Source organism: Medicago truncatula, chromosome 3 (assembly GCF_003473485.1).
Source record: "Medicago truncatula cultivar Jemalong A17 chromosome 3, MtrunA17r5.0-ANR, whole genome shotgun sequence".
Classification (NCBI taxonomy): domain Eukaryota; kingdom Viridiplantae; phylum Streptophyta; class Magnoliopsida; order Fabales; family Fabaceae; genus Medicago; species Medicago truncatula.
The window spans coordinates 58,370,305-58,390,927 of NC_053044.1; the positions used below are offsets into that span (position 1 = coordinate 58,370,305).

Genomic DNA, 20,623 nt, shown 5'->3' on the forward strand with positions numbered 1-20,623 from the left:
AGCAGCTTGTTTGCAAAACTCTATCTTCTCTTTTGGTAGAGCTTTTGTCATCATATCTGCTCCGTTCTCATTGGTGTGAACTTTCTCTACTTTCAACAATTTACTTTCCAACACATCACGAATCCAGTGATACCTCACATCAATGTGTTTTGATCTGGAGTGGTATGTTGAGTTCTTGCTGAGATGAATTGCGCTCTGACTGTCGCAATAGAGAACATAACTTTCTTGACTTTGGCCTAACTCTTGCAGGAACTTCTTCATCCACAGGATCTCCTTACAACCTTCAGTGATTGCGATGTATTCAGCTTCTGTGGTACTCAAAGCAATGCACTTTTGTAATCGTGATTGCCATGAAACAGCTCCCCCTGCAAAAGTGATCAAATATCCGGAAGTAGATTTTCTGGAATCTACATCTCCTGCCATATCTGCATCTACATGCCCAATGAGTAATTGATTTTCATTGCCAAAGCGCAAACATTGTTTGGCAGTTCCTCTTAGATACCTCAATATCCATTTCACAGCATTCCAATGCTCTTTTCCTGGATTCGACAGGAATCTACTCACAACTCCTACCGCATAAGCAATGTCTGGTCTTGTGCAAACCATTGCGTACATAAGGCTACCCACAGCTGAAGAATAGGGCACCTTGCTCATTTCTTCTTTCTCTTGGTCATTCTCAGGACATTGTGTCTTACTGAGTTTCAAATGACCAGGTAGTGGAACATGCACAGGTTTTGCATTATGCATGTTGAACCTTTCAAGAACTTTCTTGATATAATCTTCTTGTGACATCCACAACATTCTTTTAGAACGATCTCTAACGATCTTCATTCCAAGAATCTTCTTCACTGCACCCAAATCCTTCATAGCAAAAGATTTGCTCAAAGCTTTCTTGAGAGCAGCTATCTTTGCTTTATCTTTTCCAACAATAAGCATATCATCAACATACAATAAGAGTATGATGGATTCTCCATTTTCATAGTTCTTCACAAACACGCAATGATCTGTTGACATCTTTGTGAAATAGTGTTGGGTCATGAAGAGATCAAACTTCTTGTACCATTGTCTTGGAGCCTGTTTTAAGCCATATAGACTTTTCTTCAAGCGACACACAAGGTGTTCTTTGCCTGGTTCAATGAAACCTTCAGGTTGCTCCATGTAGATTTCTTCCTCTAGCTCTCCGTGCAAGAATGTTGTTTTAACATCAAGTTGTTCTATTTCTAAGTCTAGTTTTGCAGTTAGACCAAGGATTGCTCTAATGGATGTCATCTTCACCACCGGTGAGAATATTTCTTCAAAATCAACGTCTTTCTTTTGATGGCACCCCTTCACGACTATTCGTGCCTTGTATCTGGGATTTGGGTTGTTCTCTTCAGACTTGAGTTTAAACACCCATTTATTTTTCAATGCCCTCTTTCCATCTGGTAATTTGACCAGGTCATACGTGTCATTCTCCTTTAGGGATTGCATCTCTTCTTCCATGGATTGCAACCATTTTTCTTTATTGGTTGTCTCTATGGCTTCCATGAAGCTTTGAGGTTCGCCTTCCTCGGTGAAGTTTACATATTCACCTGAGAAGTATCTTCTTGATGGTTGTCTAGATCTCGTTGATCTTCTCAATTGAGGTTCTTGTTCCATCTCAACATCATCATCATCATCTGCCATATGCTCTTCATGTATTGCTTGATTTTGGTCTACCTGATCAGGCTCATCCATCTGATTGGGTTCTGTTAGCTGATCACGATCATAATTCATTTGAGGAATCTCTCCCCCTGAATTGTGTACCACAATGGCCTTTGGCTTATTAGATTGAATGTCGTGGATTGTCTGATCTTCATAGAATACCACATCTCTACTTCGAACAAGTTTTTTAGTAGCAGGATCCCATAATCTAAAGCCAAGTTCATCTCTTGGTGAACCAAGGTATATGCACTCCTTCGTCTTAGCATCTAGCTTTGCTTTTTCATCTTTTGGAACATGGACAAATGCCCTGCATCCAAAGACTCTCAAATGACCATAGAAGGCTTTCTTTCCATACCATACTTCATCTGGTATCTCTCCATTTAAAGGTCTTGAAGGAGACAAATTTATCAAATCAACTGCAGTTCTCACTACTTCACCCCAAAATGATTTGGGAAGTTTTGCTTGAGAAAGCATGCTTCTGACTTTCTCTGCAATTGTTCTATTCATCCTTTCAGCTACTCCATTCATCTGAGGAGTCTTGGGAGGTACTTTCTCATGTCTTATTCCATGAGATTTACAGTAGGCTGCAAATTGGCCTATATACTCTCCACCATTATCTGTCCTTAAACATTTCAGTTTTCTACCAGATGCCTGTTCTACATAGGCATGAAATTCTTTGAAAACATGAAGAACTTGATCTTTCGTCTTCAATGGATACACCCATACTTTTCTAGAGTGATCGTCAATGAAGGTAACAAAGTATTGTGAGCCACCAAGGGACCTTTCAGATGTAGAGCAAACATCTGAATGAACAAGATCTAAGATATGCTTTCTTCTTCTTGCATCATCTGATCTTTGAAAGGATACTCTGTGTTGTTTTCCTGCTAGACAATCTTCACGGGATTCAAGTGGTTGACCCTTGATGTTTGGAAGATGATTCTTAGCAAGAATATCCAAACTTTTCTCGCTCATGTGGCCAAGTCGTTTGTGCCACAATTCCTTGCTCTTGTCTTGAGATACATTAATATCTCCCTTGTTTATCTTTCCCTGCATCATATACAGAGAGCCTTCCTTTTTACCACGAGCAATGGTCATACTTCCCTTACTGAGCTTCCATCTACCAGCTCCAAATTGGTTTATCATCCCAGCATCATCTAACTTTCCTGTTGAGATAAGGTTTAGACGCATGTCTGGAACATGTCTAACCTCCTTCAATACGAGCTTACAACCATTCTCTGTAACCATAGTCACCTCGCCAATGCCAACAATTGCTTGTGACTTGATTGCCCATCTTCACCATACCAAAATCTCCTTTTTGATATGATGAGAAGAATTCTTCATGAGGGGTTACATACATGAAAGGATGCTCCTGAGTCAATTTTCCAAATGCAGTCATCAGACGCTACATTTAGATAGTTCTCCTCTTCAACAAGAAAGAAATTCTCGTTAGTTGCTACGACTGCTGTCGTGATTCCATCTTCTTTATTCTTCTTTGGGTTTATCAGATCTGGATGGACTGTTCCAACCTGTTGATTTTCTTCAAGAATCTGCACTCATGTCTTTTGTGACCCGGTTTGCCACAATAATAACAACTTGGTCTAGTGCGGGACTTGGATCGAGCTTGTGATCTCCCACGACCACCTCTTTCACGATTCTTACTCCTTCCTCTATTATCAACAATATTTGCTTCGAACTGGTTGTTGAAGCCTCTTTCCCTCCATCTTGATTCTTCACTTAGCAAGGAATCTGTAACAGAATCCATGACAAGTTTCCCATCTGGAGCAGAGTTACTGAGAGTGACGACTAGAGTGTCCCAACTCTCAGGTAGAGAACTTAGGAGTAGAAGAGTTTGCAACTCATCATCTATCTTCATGTCAGTCTTCGTTAGTTGATTCACAATACCTTTGAATGTATTCAAATGCTCGATCATGTTATGGTCATCTGAGTACTCCAATTTCACAAGTCGTCTAACAAGGTGGGCTTTGTTCCTTGGCGTCTTCTTTTGAATCAAGGATTCAAGTTTTATTCATAACTCATACGCATTGGTATAAGTTGACACATGCTCGAACAGACTTCTGTCGATGTATTTTCTGATCATGGCTACTGCCTTCCGATTTTGAAGCTCCCACTCTGTATCGGTCTTCTTCTCAGGTTTATCCTTTCGGGTGATTGACTCATGAAAGTCTTTGCAATACAAGTGGTCTTCCATCATCGGCTTCCAATATGAGTAGTTTTCAGCAGTTAGCTTGAACATATCACCATCATGGCTGATTGAACTCTCCATCTTGAGTTACACAGGAAATATTTTCTTTAACCAACTGCCTAATATCGTATACTAAAAAAAATATGAGTTCGTGAATAGTGCACCAGGAAGGTTCCCAGGTAAGAGAGGTGGGTCAAAAGACACGCTTAAATACCAAGTCTTTCCTTGCCAGAACTCCTAGACATGCAATATATCACTACCTCAATTTATTTCTAGCGACAAGAAATTTCTTTTCTGATGTGGAAGATCAAACAATGTTGCAGCCACAGAGCATACTAAGAACTATCTTGCAGATACGATACCTCACAGTCCCAGAGCAACGAGTGCTCTGATACCACTGTTGGGAAATGCCTGCTGTAACACCCCGTTTCCCAAAAATCAATTAATAAAACATGCATCAGAGTAATTCCCAAACGGGCATGTCACACTTCATTTTCAAAATTTCTTAAATAGAATATAAAATCAATTTAGTAAACGTCCTTGAAAGTCATCATTAAATTTGCAGCGGAAAATTTGCATCAAAACAACAACAGCAACAGTTTAAATCTCCATAATTAAATCTTTGGCATAAAAGCCTTATCAACATAAATTCAACAACCATAGGGCTACGTCAGCAATATTCAAAATTGATACATAGGAATGAAAAACAATAAGAAAATCCCATCCCATACGTATCAGAGCCCTAGACACTTTGAGCCACCACTTCTAATAAGCTTCAATACCTGCAAGTTACCCATACGAAGGGCAACAATTCCAAGCAGAAGGGGTGAGATTCACAAACAATAATAATAGATATATAAATCATCAACTTAATTAAATAACGTAATAAGCAACATATATTCCCACAATAATATTCATACTTCTTCAACTTTAATAACTCTTACTAAATCAACCAACAACGACAACAACAACAATATCTCCATCAACAACAACGACCACAACACAACCTACAACAACGACAATATCACCATCAACGACAACGACAACATCATCCACTACATCAACGACAACGAACGACAGGGTACTATTTTCAACTCAATGAATGACTAAGCATTCCGAGGCATAAGCCCCCAACAATTTGAATGATGAACATTCCAGGGCATGAGCCCTCAACAGATTGAATGACAAGGCAATTCCAGGGCATAAGCCCTCAACGGTTGAATGATTAACATTCCAGGGCATGAGCCCTCAACAATTTGAATGACAAAGCATTCCAGAGCATGAGCCCTCAACAGATTGAATGACAAGGCATTCCAGGGCATAAGCCCTCAACATTTGAATGACAAAGCATTCCAGGGCATAAGCCCTCAACGGTTGAATGACGAGCATTCCAGGGCATGAGCCCTCAACGGTTTCCTAATCATGAAAGGACTCGACTTGTGTATATCAACATACAACTCAACTACGACAACGACTGTGCATAATAACTTATGACTTACTCCCCAACTTGGTCAACATCAACAACCTATGACTCCGTTACTTAGAACGACAACTTGCAACCTTACAACCTGAACCAACATCTTGTATAATCCAATTGAATGCATTTATGCATAAACCAACAATCAGCAGCAAATCATATTCAATTCAACAACAACATATAATAATAAGCAGCGAGACAACAACAATAATAACCATCATATACAACGAGTAGGACTCATATCAACATCTTTCATAATATATAACTATCTCCTCATTTGTTCATCAACCTAAGTCGACGTCATTAAACATTACAAACATCCTCTCTGAATCTCCGTATAATCAAGAATAACTTCTCTCCTACCTCAAGGGTCTACTCATATCATCACGTGCGACAAAAGATCGCAAAATCCTAAACAAGGCTTCTGAAATGGGACAACTCGCGAGGCGAGAGGCTCTACTCGCCATGGCGAGTTAGGGTAAACTACTCACCATTCCATTCTGACACCATTCCAAGTTCGATCTCATTCTAAAACTTTGCCTAATCATTAAGGTATATGTTCAGGCCCTCATAAACACCCAAGGTTAAACTCACAGCTCAAAAACACGAAATCTTGCAAGCTCTCTGCCCACACTCGCCACGGCGAGTAAACTTGCTCGCTATGGCGAGCTGCGAAATGCAACTCGCGAGGCGACCACTCCTGCTCGCGAGGCGAGCGATGATCTTCATCACTCGCTATGGCGAGGTTCATCACTCGGGAGGCGAGCGATGAATAACAGTACGGCCAGGTTACAGTTTTTCTCAAAAATTCACCCAATTCCATGGTTCTAACCTTAGAACTGATTCTAAACATCAATATATGAATTATCTAAAGTCTGTTCATCATTTCTACATCAATTCACCCTAATTCCATCATTTAATCATCAATTCTCTCCTTAACCCTAATTCCCAATTCTCCAAATTTATTCATAATCTTTATTAAACAGAATCAGAATTATATAAACTAAAATCATTGCAAGTTAGCCTCACCCTTACCTTAGATAATCGAAATCGCAGCCCTTCTTGGTTCTCTTCCCTTTTCTTGACTTTTCTCCCTTTTCTCTGTTGTACGTAAAAACTGCTTCCCCCACTTCTATTTTCTAATTCTTTAATAAATATAATCTCCCAATATTCACTTTACTCCCCCTAAGTTTACTTAATTCTCGTATAACCCCCAAACTCCAATTAAATCCTATTTCTCACTTATTCTATTAAATACTAAAAATAGCCATTTAATAAAATACACCACACCACAAAACAACATAAATGATTTAAAAATCATATAAAGGACTTTAAATAACTAAAAATAATTAAATAAAATTGGGGCGTTACAACTCTCCCCAACTTTAGAATTTTCGTCCTCGAAAATATACCTCTAAAACATAACCCTGCACCACAAACAACAATCAGAACAATTAACAATACAACATTAGAGTTGACACTCTATCCTAGGTGGCTCAACACGACTCTACTACTTGGCCGGACGGACCAACCTGCTCTGATACCAATTGTAACACCCCGTTTCCCAAAAATCAATTAATAAAACATGCATCAGAGTAATTCCCAAACGGGCATGTCACACTTCATTTTCAAAATTTCTTAAATAGAATATAAAATCAATTTAGTAAACGTCCTTGAAAGTCATCATTAAATTTGCAGCGGAAAATTTGCATCAAAACAACAACAGCAACAGTTTAAATCTCCATAATTAAATCTTTGGCATAAAAGCCTTATCAACATAAATTCAACAACCATAGGGCTACGTCAGCAATATTCAAAATTGATACATAGGAATGAAAAACAATAAGAAAATCCCATCCCATACGTATCAGAGCCCTAGACACTTTGAGCCACCACTTCTAATAAGCTTCAATACCTGCAAGTTACCCATACGAAGGGCAACAATTCCAAGCAGAAGGGGTGAGATTCACAAACAATAATAATAGATATATAAATCATCAACTTAATTAAATAACGTAATAAGCAACATATATTCCCACAATAATATTCATACTTCTTCAACTTTAATAACTCTTACTAAATCAACCAACAACGACAACAACAACAATATCTCCATCAACAACAACGACCACAACACAACCTACAACAACGACAATATCACCATCAACGACAACGACAACATCATCCACTACATCAACGACAACGAACGACAGGGTACTATTTTCAACTCAATGAATGACTAAGCATTCCGAGGCATAAGCCCCCAACAATTTGAATGATGAACATTCCAGGGCATGAGCCCTCAACAGATTGAATGACAAGGCAATTCCAGGGCATAAGCCCTCAACGGTTGAATGATTAACATTCCAGGGCATGAGCCCTCAACAATTTGAATGACAAAGCATTCCAGAGCATGAGCCCTCAACAGATTGAATGACAAGGCATTCCAGGGCATAAGCCCTCAACATTTGAATGACAAAGCATTCCAGGGCATAAGCCCTCAACGGTTGAATGACGAGCATTCCAGGGCATGAGCCCTCAACGGTTTCCTAATCATGAAAGGACTCGACTTGTGTATATCAACATACAACTCAACTACGACAACGACTGTGCATAATAACTTATGACTTACTCCCCAACTTGGTCAACATCAACAACCTATGACTCCGTTACTTAGAACGACAACTTGCAACCTTACAACCTGAACCAACATCTTGTATAATCCAATTGAATGCATTTATGCATAAACCAACAATCAGCAGCAAATCATATTCAATTCAACAACAACATATAATAATAAGCAGCGAGACAACAACAATAATAACCATCATATACAACGAGTAGGACTCATATCAACATCTTTCATAATATATAACTATCTCCTCATTTGTTCATCAACCTAAGTCGACGTCATTAAACATTACAAACATCCTCTCTGAATCTCCGTATAATCAAGAATAACTTCTCTCCTACCTCAAGGGTCTACTCATATCATCACGTGCGACAAAAGATCGCAAAATCCTAAACAAGGCTTCTGAAATGGGACAACTCGCGAGGCGAGAGGCTCTACTCGCCATGGCGAGTTAGGGTAAACTACTCACCATTCCATTCTGACACCATTCCAAGTTCGATCTCATTCTAAAACTTTGCCTAATCATTAAGGTATATGTTCAGGCCCTCATAAACACCCAAGGTTAAACTCACAGCTCAAAAACACGAAATCTTGCAAGCTCTCTGCCCACACTCGCCACGGCGAGTAAACTTGCTCGCTATGGCGAGCTGCGAAATGCAACTCGCGAGGCGACCACTCCTGCTCGCGAGGCGAGCGATGATCTTCATCACTCGCTATGGCGAGGTTCATCACTCGGGAGGCGAGCGATGAATAACAGTACGGCCAGGTTACAGTTTTTCTCAAAAATTCACCCAATTCCATGGTTCTAACCTTAGAACTGATTCTAAACATCAATATATGAATTATCTAAAGTCTGTTCATCATTTCTACATCAATTCACCCTAATTCCATCATTTAATCATCAATTCTCTCCTTAACCCTAATTCCCAATTCTCCAAATTTATTCATAATCTTTATTAAACAGAATCAGAATTATATAAACTAAAATCATTGCAAGTTAGCCTCACCCTTACCTTAGATAATCGAAATCGCAGCCCTTCTTGGTTCTCTTCCCTTTTCTTGACTTTTCTCCCTTTTCTCTGTTGTACGTAAAAACTGCTTCCCCCACTTCTATTTTCTAATTCTTTAATAAATATAATCTCCCAATATTCACTTTACTCCCCCTAAGTTTACTTAATTCTCGTATAACCCCCAAACTCCAATTAAATCCTATTTCTCACTTATTCTATTAAATACTAAAAATAGCCATTTAATAAAATACACCACACCACAAAACAACATAAATGATTTAAAAATCATATAAAGGACTTTAAATAACTAAAAATAATTAAATAAAATTGGGGCGTTACAACTCTCCCCAACTTTAGAATTTTCGTCCTCGAAAATATACCTCTAAAACATAACCCTGCACCACAAACAACAATCAGAACAATTAACAATACAACATTAGAGTTGACACTCTATCCTAGGTGGCTCAACACGACTCTACTACTTGGCCGGACGGACCAACCTGCTCTGATACCAATTGTAACACCCCGTTTCCCAAAAATCAATTAATAAAACATGCATCAGAGTAATTCCCAAACGGGCATGTCACACTTCATTTTCAAAATTTCTTAAATAGAATATAAAATCAATTTAGTAAACGTCCTTGAAAGTCATCATTAAATTTGCAGCGGAAAATTTGCATCAAAACAACAACAGCAACAGTTTAAATCTCCATAATTAAATCTTTGGCATAAAAGCCTTATCAACATAAATTCAACAACCATAGGGCTACGTCAGCAATATTCAAAATTGATACATAGGAATGAAAAACAATAAGAAAATCCCATCCCATACGTATCAGAGCCCTAGACACTTTGAGCCACCACTTCTAATAAGCTTCAATACCTGCAAGTTACCCATACGAAGGGCAACAATTCCAAGCAGAAGGGGTGAGATTCACAAACAATAATAATAGATATATAAATCATCAACTTAATTAAATAACGTAATAAGCAACATATATTCCCACAATAATATTCATACTTCTTCAACTTTAATAACTCTTACTAAATCAACCAACAACGACAACAACAACAATATCTCCATCAACAACAACGACCACAACACAACCTACAACAACGACAATATCACCATCAACGACAACGACAACATCATCCACTACATCAACGACAACGAACGACAGGGTACTATTTTCAACTCAATGAATGACTAAGCATTCCGAGGCATAAGCCCCCAACAATTTGAATGATGAACATTCCAGGGCATGAGCCCTCAACAGATTGAATGACAAGGCAATTCCAGGGCATAAGCCCTCAACGGTTGAATGATTAACATTCCAGGGCATGAGCCCTCAACAATTTGAATGACAAAGCATTCCAGAGCATGAGCCCTCAACAGATTGAATGACAAGGCATTCCAGGGCATAAGCCCTCAACATTTGAATGACAAAGCATTCCAGGGCATAAGCCCTCAACGGTTGAATGACGAGCATTCCAGGGCATGAGCCCTCAACGGTTTCCTAATCATGAAAGGACTCGACTTGTGTATATCAACATACAACTCAACTACGACAACGACTGTGCATAATAACTTATGACTTACTCCCCAACTTGGTCAACATCAACAACCTATGACTCCGTTACTTAGAACGACAACTTGCAACCTTACAACCTGAACCAACATCTTGTATAATCCAATTGAATGCATTTATGCATAAACCAACAATCAGCAGCAAATCATATTCAATTCAACAACAACATATAATAATAAGCAGCGAGACAACAACAATAATAACCATCATATACAACGAGTAGGACTCATATCAACATCTTTCATAATATATAACTATCTCCTCATTTGTTCATCAACCTAAGTCGACGTCATTAAACATTACAAACATCCTCTCTGAATCTCCGTATAATCAAGAATAACTTCTCTCCTACCTCAAGGGTCTACTCATATCATCACGTGCGACAAAAGATCGCAAAATCCTAAACAAGGCTTCTGAAATGGGACAACTCGCGAGGCGAGAGGCTCTACTCGCCATGGCGAGTTAGGGTAAACTACTCACCATTCCATTCTGACACCATTCCAAGTTCGATCTCATTCTAAAACTTTGCCTAATCATTAAGGTATATGTTCAGGCCCTCATAAACACCCAAGGTTAAACTCACAGCTCAAAAACACGAAATCTTGCAAGCTCTCTGCCCACACTCGCCACGGCGAGTAAACTTGCTCGCTATGGCGAGCTGCGAAATGCAACTCGCGAGGCGACCACTCCTGCTCGCGAGGCGAGCGATGATCTTCATCACTCGCTATGGCGAGGTTCATCACTCGGGAGGCGAGCGATGAATAACAGTACGGCCAGGTTACAGTTTTTCTCAAAAATTCACCCAATTCCATGGTTCTAACCTTAGAACTGATTCTAAACATCAATATATGAATTATCTAAAGTCTGTTCATCATTTCTACATCAATTCACCCTAATTCCATCATTTAATCATCAATTCTCTCCTTAACCCTAATTCCCAATTCTCCAAATTTATTCATAATCTTTATTAAACAGAATCAGAATTATATAAACTAAAATCATTGCAAGTTAGCCTCACCCTTACCTTAGATAATCGAAATCGCAGCCCTTCTTGGTTCTCTTCCCTTTTCTTGACTTTTCTCCCTTTTCTCTGTTGTACGTAAAAACTGCTTCCCCCACTTCTATTTTCTAATTCTTTAATAAATATAATCTCCCAATATTCACTTTACTCCCCCTAAGTTTACTTAATTCTCGTATAACCCCCAAACTCCAATTAAATCCTATTTCTCACTTATTCTATTAAATACTAAAAATAGCCATTTAATAAAATACACCACACCACAAAACAACATAAATGATTTAAAAATCATATAAAGGACTTTAAATAACTAAAAATAATTAAATAAAATTGGGGCGTTACACCTGCATAATTTCCCTCCTCCGTCAACTCAAAATAAGCACTAGCGGAAACGTGAAATAAAAGTGTAATGACACAAAGAGAATTTTAGCATGGAAAACCTTCTCAATATGAGAAAGGGAAAAACCACGGGACCCTTGGGCCTCTTAAAAACTTCCACTATAATGATAATGGGAATACAACAACTTCACCCTTAGGTGGATCTCACTACAATATATCTCTCAATTTGTAAGGAACACTCTCACAAATTGGCTCGCTATTTCTCTCACAAGAAAACTCTCTATGAGGATGACTTTTCTCTTGAGCAAGGTTCTCTTTCTCTCTTGCTCTTTGTTGTTCTTCTCTTATGGTGTGTTGTGAATGCTTGATCATGGTCCTATTTATAGGAGGAGCAAGCCAAAGTTGCCTTACATGCATGAAGACACTTGTCATTTGCCTTTCATGCAAAACACCAAGTGTCCCTTGCAATGCATGCACCACACCAAGTGTCTCTCATGCATTACACCATGTGTTACTCATACACTACACCATGTGTACACCATGCATCCTGCTACTTGTCATCACATGCAACCTTCCATCTTGTCAAATGTATGTTGGACATGCGGCAATGGCTGGACCCCACAAATCATACATAAAAGATAAAGAAAAAGATAAGGTAAAAATGAATCATGCATAAATATACACATAAAAGATAAAGAAAAAGATAAGGTAAGTATATCACGATTTTCTGAAAAATGGAAGAGTGGGTTCATATATCTATATATAAGATAAAGATAACTTGATCAGTCTCAAGAAAAATGGAAGTGTTGGTAGAGAAAAAAGGTTTTAGATCAGTGCAAGAGCTGGCATTGAATTCTGAAAATGTGACTCCAGATGAGTATATCTACGAGGATGGTGTTGAACTTTATGATGCTCTTCCTTTTTCAGAATCAAATCTTCATATTACAGTCGTTGACATTGCCAACCTCACATCTCCATCTACGGCAATAGCACAGCAGGAGCTTCAGAAACTCCAATCTGCACTCGACTCTTGTGGCTTCTTCATGGTCTCATTTTCATTATTTATTTATGCATGCATGCATGCCATGTTGCTTACATTTTTTTATAAGAATTTACCATACACCCAAGAATGATATTCTCAATTAATTTTTGTGTGATTCAGGTAATAAACCATGGTATGACGAGCTTGTTTCTTGACAAAGTGAGGGAAGTTTCAAGGCAATTCTTTGAACTTCCAAAGGAAGAAAAGCAAAAATGTGCTAGGGGGCTAGGCACTACTGATACTGAAGGATATGGAAATGATAATTATTCAGATCTTAAAAGGAATGATTGGGCTGATAGAGTATATCTGAAGGTACATCCTGAAGATGAAAGGAATTTAAAACTTTGGCCACAAAAACTCAATGATTTCAGGTATAAACCACTAATTTCTCAATAACGTTGAATATTCTTTTACATGACTTGAAGTAGCTAATACTTCAATAGCTCCACATATTGCTGTCAGGGATATTTCTTAATATGGTAAGCATACATAAAGTATTTTTTTAATTTTTTATATAGAAAAAGCTTAAAGTATTTAAGTTTAAGAGTCAGTTTTTTGTACCTTCTTTAAGAAAAAAATCACTTTTTTTTTTTTTTAAATAATCATTTTTAAGAATTTTGCATCTGTTTGTTATAGCTTTTTTAAAAAAATCAGAATCTAAAAAAAATAATCTAAAAACAGCTTCTCAAAAAATAGATTTTTTTTAAAGGACAGAGAAAATATAATTTAAAAGATTGAACTAATTTTGCAATGAAAAATCATTTTTATATAATTGTATCAAAACAAACTAAATTATTTGTTTAAAAAAAGTGATTTTTATTACGGTAAACAAACGCAAAATAGATTCTGATTTTTCATAAAGTCTCTAAATTATATTATGTCAAAATCACTTTTATTTTAATCTAACAAATGGGCCATAAGGTGATTTTTTAGAGATTTTATGAAAAATCAGAATCTATTTTGCGTTTGTTTACAGTAATAAAATCACCTTTTTTAAACAAATAATCTAGTTTGTTTTGATACAACTATATAAAACGGATTTTTTGTTACAAAATTAGTTCAATCTTTTAAAATATATTTTCTCTCTCCTCTAAAAAAAATTTATTTTTTGAGAAGCTGCTCTTAACAGCTTCTCATTTGAAGTCGTTTTTAGATTTTTTTAGATTCTGATTTTTTTTAAAAAGTTGTAACAAACGGATACAAAACTCGTAAAAGTAATTATTTTTTTTAAAATAAGTGATTTTTTCCTTAAAAAAACTATAATAAACGGGCTCTAAAATATGAAAATCACTTTTATTTTAATCTGTAACAAACATACCCTAAATATATTATTCATCTTTACATATGTAACTTTTTTTATTATTATCTATATATACTATAGATAAAGAAAATAATCCCTTTTTTCGACTCTTTTGGGATGACTTTTTCTCTTTCCTAAATTACCCTCAAATTTAAATACAAAATAACACATAACAAATATATAAGAGTAAATTCAAATATTAATAAAAAGTGTAACAAATTCAATTTTTATTGGCCACGATATATAACTTTTTTTCCTTATCTTTTTATTCTTTAAAAAAAACAATTGATGGAGTGAATTCAAAATTAAAACAAAATGTAAAAAATGTAATATGAATATATGTTCATTTTTTTTCTTAACAAACTAGATCGAGTATATATATAAGATTTTGGCTGACTTTTTCATTATCCCAAATATACTCTAAAATAATTTTTTTTTATAATAATGATTGTTGTTGGTGTCATTAAAAAGATAGGAATTTAAATTATATGTTTTTGTTATATTGTTGGTGTCATTGAAATAGATAAAAAAATGTTAGTTTGATTTGTTATAATTTGAAAGTAACAATCATTTATATTTATAATTTTGATAAAAACTAAAATTTCATAAAAAAACACCGTTCATAATTCTCAAACTTTAGTGCAATAAAAAGAACGAAAAAACAAGTAATTTTATTTGTATTGAAAGTTGAAGGTAATTTTAGAAAAAGATAAAAGGTCAGTACAAAAGAGCCAAAGCATGATATTTTGTTTATGTGTGTGTATATATATATATATATATTACTATTATTATTAATCATCATGAATATACAACTTTTTATCTTTGATTTTTACTATTATCTTACTCTGATTTCGAACTTTTTTTTAAATGATAAATTAGTTAGTTGTTAGATTATTATTTTTTTTCCTTTGTCCGGATTTAAACCTAAACCTCTAACTCTTTATTTTTTTATAAAAATAAAAAATAAAAAACTAACTCCTTATCCTCTAGCTAAAATAAATTGAGATATTCAATCCCACTCGAAATTGGAACTCATATTTCAAAGAAGATGGTAAAATGATACAACTATTTGCTTTATTATTATTATTATTAATATATATGTAAATGAATTTGTGAATGCAGGAATACTACACAACAATATACCGAATGTGTATTGCAGTTATACGAAGTAATCTTAAGGGCCATGTCGAAATTAGTGAATTTGGAAGAGGACTGTTTCCAAAAGGAATGTGGAGAGAGAGCTGCAACGTATATGAGAATCAATTACTACCCTCCATGTCCTAAGGCTGATCATGTTCTAGGCCTGAAGGTACATTCTGATCCATCAACTATAACTATTCTGCTGCAAGATAAAGAGGTTGAAGGCCTCCAAGTCCTCAAAGATAACAAATGGTTTAAAGTTCCAATAGTCCCTGATACTCTCCTGATTAATGTTGGTGATCAAATGGAGGTACGGAGTAACTTTGGTTGTTAAAATTTTTTTTTTTTTTGTCAGGTAGTTTAGTGGCTAGAATTCACCTTATAAGGTGAATAAATGGGGTGTCCGGGGTTCGAACCCCGACCCCTGCATATATATAATAATGCATTATCCTACCAACTGAGCTATGCTCACGGGACAAAATACTCTTAAGTGTGGTAAAATCTAAATACCAAAAGAATCCAAGATCTGGACCGGTTTACGAGTGTTATAAAGGCAGTGTTAAAACAACTATAGAATATAACTATAAAAAAATGATGTAATCCTAGTAGTTTGGAGTGAGCTCTTCTTCAATGTCTCAAATTTTATTCTCTCGATTCTACTTTGGATGGGCTAATTTAATTTCATCAAGAAAAAAATAACTCAAATTGTATTTTAAAGATAAAATTTCTTATTATGCATTTCTTTATCAATTTCCTGTATATACCTGAAAAACGATAGGATTGATACAACATGTTGAAATTGAATGTGATACACACAGATAATGAGCAATGGAATTTTCCAGAGTCCAGTACACAGAGCAGTGGTAGATTCAGAAAAGGAAAGGCTCACAGTAGTTATGACATGTCGCCCAAATTCAGAGAAAGAGGTCAAACCAATTGACAAACTAGTGAATGAGTCAAGGCCAGTATTATACAAAACTGTGAAAGATTATGCTATTTTGTATCCAAAGATTTCTCCTTACGGAAGACCAATTGATCAATGCAAAATTTAATCAAATGCTTATCAGAATTTCTTGAAATGGTTTGTGGGGAGTTTAGCTTGTTTTAGTGTTGGCTTTAGGTTTGGAGGTTTTGTTTTTATTCGTGTTGGTGGTACCTTTTGTTGAGTCGTGTTTTTATTGGTGTTTATGTTGTATGGTGTTTGAATTTTCTCTTGGATGCTCCTCCTTTGGCGCAAGTTGTTATGTACTTTTTATCTTTCCAGTTTTAGTTCGTCGTATGCAAAGATTTGATCATTAATAAATTTATTGTTAAAAAAACAAATTGTGAAATGTAAGAGAATGAAAACCAAATAAAATGTGTGTTGTGGCTTCTGAAGTACACCACAAAATGGAAGTGCTGTATCTTTCTATAATTTTCTCGCCGAGGATAGATATTGTTGAATCTTGGTAATTTTTCAGGCACCTTGCTTCTTAATAAGCCACAAAATTGAGTGGTATAGGACACTTTTTTTTTGTTGATAAATATGACTAGTTTATTGTGATAATCGGGATTAGAGTTTCACATAATGTTTGCGTTGGTTACTTGGTTTTTTAACATAACATCCTAAGCTTATCTTAGGTTCCATGTAACTCATGATTTATTTGACTAAATTCCAAACCCATGCCATGGTTCTAAATTCTAATATGATTTTGTTAGAAAAAAATGGAAATCAAAAGAGGACATCCTGAAAAGAATAGGAATTCGGAGCCTTAGCATTAAAGGAGATGTGAATTGGAAATCTCACTTTTGTAGGTCTGGTGTCTAACTGCACAAATATTGCATTCAAGCCATTCTAATGAGATCATTAAATGTGCTCAGCTACTTAACTAACATTACTCACTATCTTGCTTTTTATGAATGTTATGTTATTTTCTTTTGAAAAATCTTTTATGTTAAATTTATCAGGGAGGTTGCTTCTGAAGCACCACAAAATTATTGTGCTCGAACTTCATGATTTTCTCACTGGTAATCTATGAGGGGTCCAATTGCAGCACTTGCAATATGTTCTAGAAACCGTAGAGCAGTATCAGATGTGCATACCGTGTCTGGGGCATGAGTTGCAATGGAAAAAACCAAAGTGCTAGCAGTATTGGAGTGGCCACGTCCTTTGAATATCAAGCAACTTAGGGAGTTCTATAGATTGATACTCCATCCGTTTTTAAATATAAACAAAATTGACTCTTTAGGTTCATTCAATTAATGATGTATGTAGTTCATGTTATGGAGTAAGTTATTATAGAAGGTTCACTAAAGGTTATGCCAATATTGCTGGGCCACTTGCTGATTGCAGGTTATGCCAATATTGCTGGGCCACTTGCTGATTTACTAAGAGTGTGTTTGGATTGAGGGTTTAGAAGGAGAGAGCTTAGTTTTCGTTTTTAAATTACGGACATTATAAATTGATTTTTAGAAAATTGAATTAACAATATGATAAATGAATAATGATCATATAATACTTCAAAAAAAAAACACTTAATTTATTTTGAAAGAACATTTTACATTAGTTGTAATTTAAAAAATTAAAACGAATTCTCTCATCTCTTCCCCTTCTAAACCCTCAATCCAAACATCCCTTAAAGAAATTAAATGTGTTTGGTTGGAACTTGCAGATTCTGCCTTTGAAAATTTGAACAAGGCTATGCTGTCAAATTTTACACTAGAAACTAATGTGTTAGAGATTGGTATAGGTGCGGTTTTGAGTCAAAGGATGACGCTTTATTGCTTAATTTTCAAAGCAAGTATCCCCTATACTAGATAATTGCTCGCTATCACTGAATCTCTTGCAAAGTTTAGACACTATCTTTTAGGGCTGGCAATTCATGATTAGGACAGACCAAAAGAGATTTAAAAACTTCATGGATCAGTCCCTACAAAATCTAGAGCAACAAGTTCTCAAGCTAAGATTTCACTACATTTTTTTTTTTTAGAGAACTACATGTTTATAAAAACAAAATTCATAATGTGAATTAGAGAATACCTACTTTTCGAACCTTAAGTCTGAATCTTATTCTAAATTGTATGGTATATGAGCAATGAACAACGTGTCAGTGACAAGCAAAAAATTAGTTTATATGTATTTGTGAACCTCAATAAAAATGACAAAAAAAGAAAAGTAGGCTTGACTACCGAGTGACGAGATAAAACCATTGGCTTCACCAAGTTTAAGGACAAATTATGATATATCAAAATGGATTGAGATTCGATTGAGATCAGGTTTGTATCGAATTGAGATACAATTAGAGGTATCATAAGATACTAATACTGATAATCATGGTACACTTGAAAATGTGTTCAAATTTCAATTATGTAACAAGATCTATTCTTTCATCATTATTAAATTTGAAATTTAGTATAAAAATAGAAACACAATCAAAAGAACAAAAAGCAACAAACAAGCAAAGACATGGGAATAAACAAGAGAATAGAAAATTGATTCATGAAAAGCATTACCTTAGGGTAGGGTTTATAGAGAGTTGGAGAAGCGGATAGTCATTGATTTAATCCTAAGGCTATTTATTTAATTAAAAAATGACTGTATGTTTTTAATTTTTTTTTTTAATTAAATAATTAAACACCTAGGCGTGCCACATAGAAATTGACCGGTCAAAATTGGCCAAAATGATCAAAGATGCAAAGGAGCTAAATCTTAGAGGGTCAAAATTATAGTTTTTATACATAGGGGACTAAAATCGCAACTTTTTGAAACTTAGGGGGAAAAGTGCACTTTAACCTTAAATTTAATAAAAAATTGAATCATGAAAAGTGTCGATATATTTTATTTAATAATAACTTCTTCCTTTGGTTTAATTAAGTTTAATATGTATTGGTCTTGCTAACAAGCGGCCTAAGGGTTTAGGGCACTTGTTAAGAATGCAAAAATGTAAATAAATGATAAATTTTAAGTAGAAAAAATAACTTTTTAAAGTTTCAATGCATTGTTCCTTAAAAAAAAAATCAATGCGTTAAATGCACTATTTTTAAGACAAATTCTTCTTTAGGCATGAGTTTTACAATGCCAAACGGTCACACCAAAATAAATGTCTTTAAAATAACTACGAATAAATCCAAGTATTTTTAATGATTTAATAGTTATGATTAATTAACGGTGTAGGACATACTTACACTAAACTATAAGAATTAAATTCTAAAAAAAAAAAAAAATCGAAATATGATTCATTTTGAGTGGTTCTTTAAATATATGATCCAAAAAAATTAATAAAAATTGATTTTACGTGGTTTTTACTTTTTGATTGGTAATAAGGGGATATATTAACCAACCAAAAGATATGTAGGATATCCTTATGATCCATCATCAAAATACCATATAGAAAATTACAATCAATATTAACTAAAATCGAAGAGAAGAGAGTATCAAATCCTCTTTGGGTAATAAATAAGCAGATGAATTGACCTCTCTAAAATAATGCTGAGTAGTGACAGACCAATACAAAAGATTTAGATGATTAAAAACCTCTTCTAGGAGAGGCTTGAAATAAGAGATAGTGCATGGTAGTTTGGTTGAGGACAACAACTGCAACAATGGTAGAACCCGTTTCGAAAATGACACAGTCAAGATGAAGATGGCGAGCAATACGTATATCATGGACTAAGCTCCATATCTCGACACACTGAGAATTATTGCGACCAAGATTGCAATACAATCATTGAATAAGACCACCACAAGAGTCTAGGAGGGGGCTCCATCTACATTAAACTTAAAAGTACGTACAAGAGGGGGTTCCCATTTGATAGAAATAATGGACCCAGGCCCTCCATACATGTCGCAGGTTTATCAATACTATCAACTACCATTTGCATATGGCTAGCTACATGAAGGAGCCAATTTGATTGAAGATTGGAGTATTGATTAAATACCAATTCGTTACGATCCTTTCATAAAACATTGATAAAAATGCCAAAAAACATCCACCTAACTCTGACGTATTTTTAATACCTTCATCATCAAGGTCTCATCCGCCCAATAATCTAGCTTGATAATGGTGGGCCAAAATTCTATTATTTCTTCATTGTCTCTTAAGATGCATCACCAATTGATATTATTTTTTTGGAAATAAAATTAATTGAAAAAAAAAAAACATTTTAAAATAATACTAGCCATGTTGTGTTGAGAGGTGATTTCATTATTCA

The 20,623-nt window shown here is 35.3% G+C and overlaps 1 protein-coding gene across 1 annotated transcript; it reads left to right on the forward strand.

The window, feature by feature from the left end:
* Window positions 1–12,641: 12,641 nt before the first annotated feature.
* On the forward strand, window positions 12,642–16,752 carry LOC25490337 (codeine O-demethylase). Its single transcript, XM_024780195.2, has 4 exons — window positions 12,642–12,997; window positions 13,114–13,364; window positions 15,416–15,743; window positions 16,252–16,752. The coding sequence occupies exons 1-4, from the start codon at window positions 12,749–12,751 to the stop codon at window positions 16,483–16,485; spliced, it is 1,062 nt and encodes a 353-aa protein (XP_024635963.1). The 5' UTR covers window positions 12,642–12,748; the 3' UTR covers window positions 16,486–16,752.
* The last annotated feature ends 3,871 nt before the right edge of the window (window positions 16,753–20,623 follow it).

Coding starts and splice junctions, on each gene's coding strand:
- LOC25490337 (XM_024780195.2), top strand. CDS start 12,749: ATGGAAGTGTTGGTAGAGAAAAAAGGTTTTAGATCAGTGCAAGAGCTG. Junction 12,998..13,113: donor ACTCTTGTGGCTTCTTCATG/GTCTCATTTTCA, acceptor TGTGTGATTCAG/GTAATAAACCATGGTATGAC. Junction 15,744..16,251: donor ATGTTGGTGATCAAATGGAG/GTACGGAGTAAC, acceptor TGATACACACAG/ATAATGAGCAATGGAATTTT.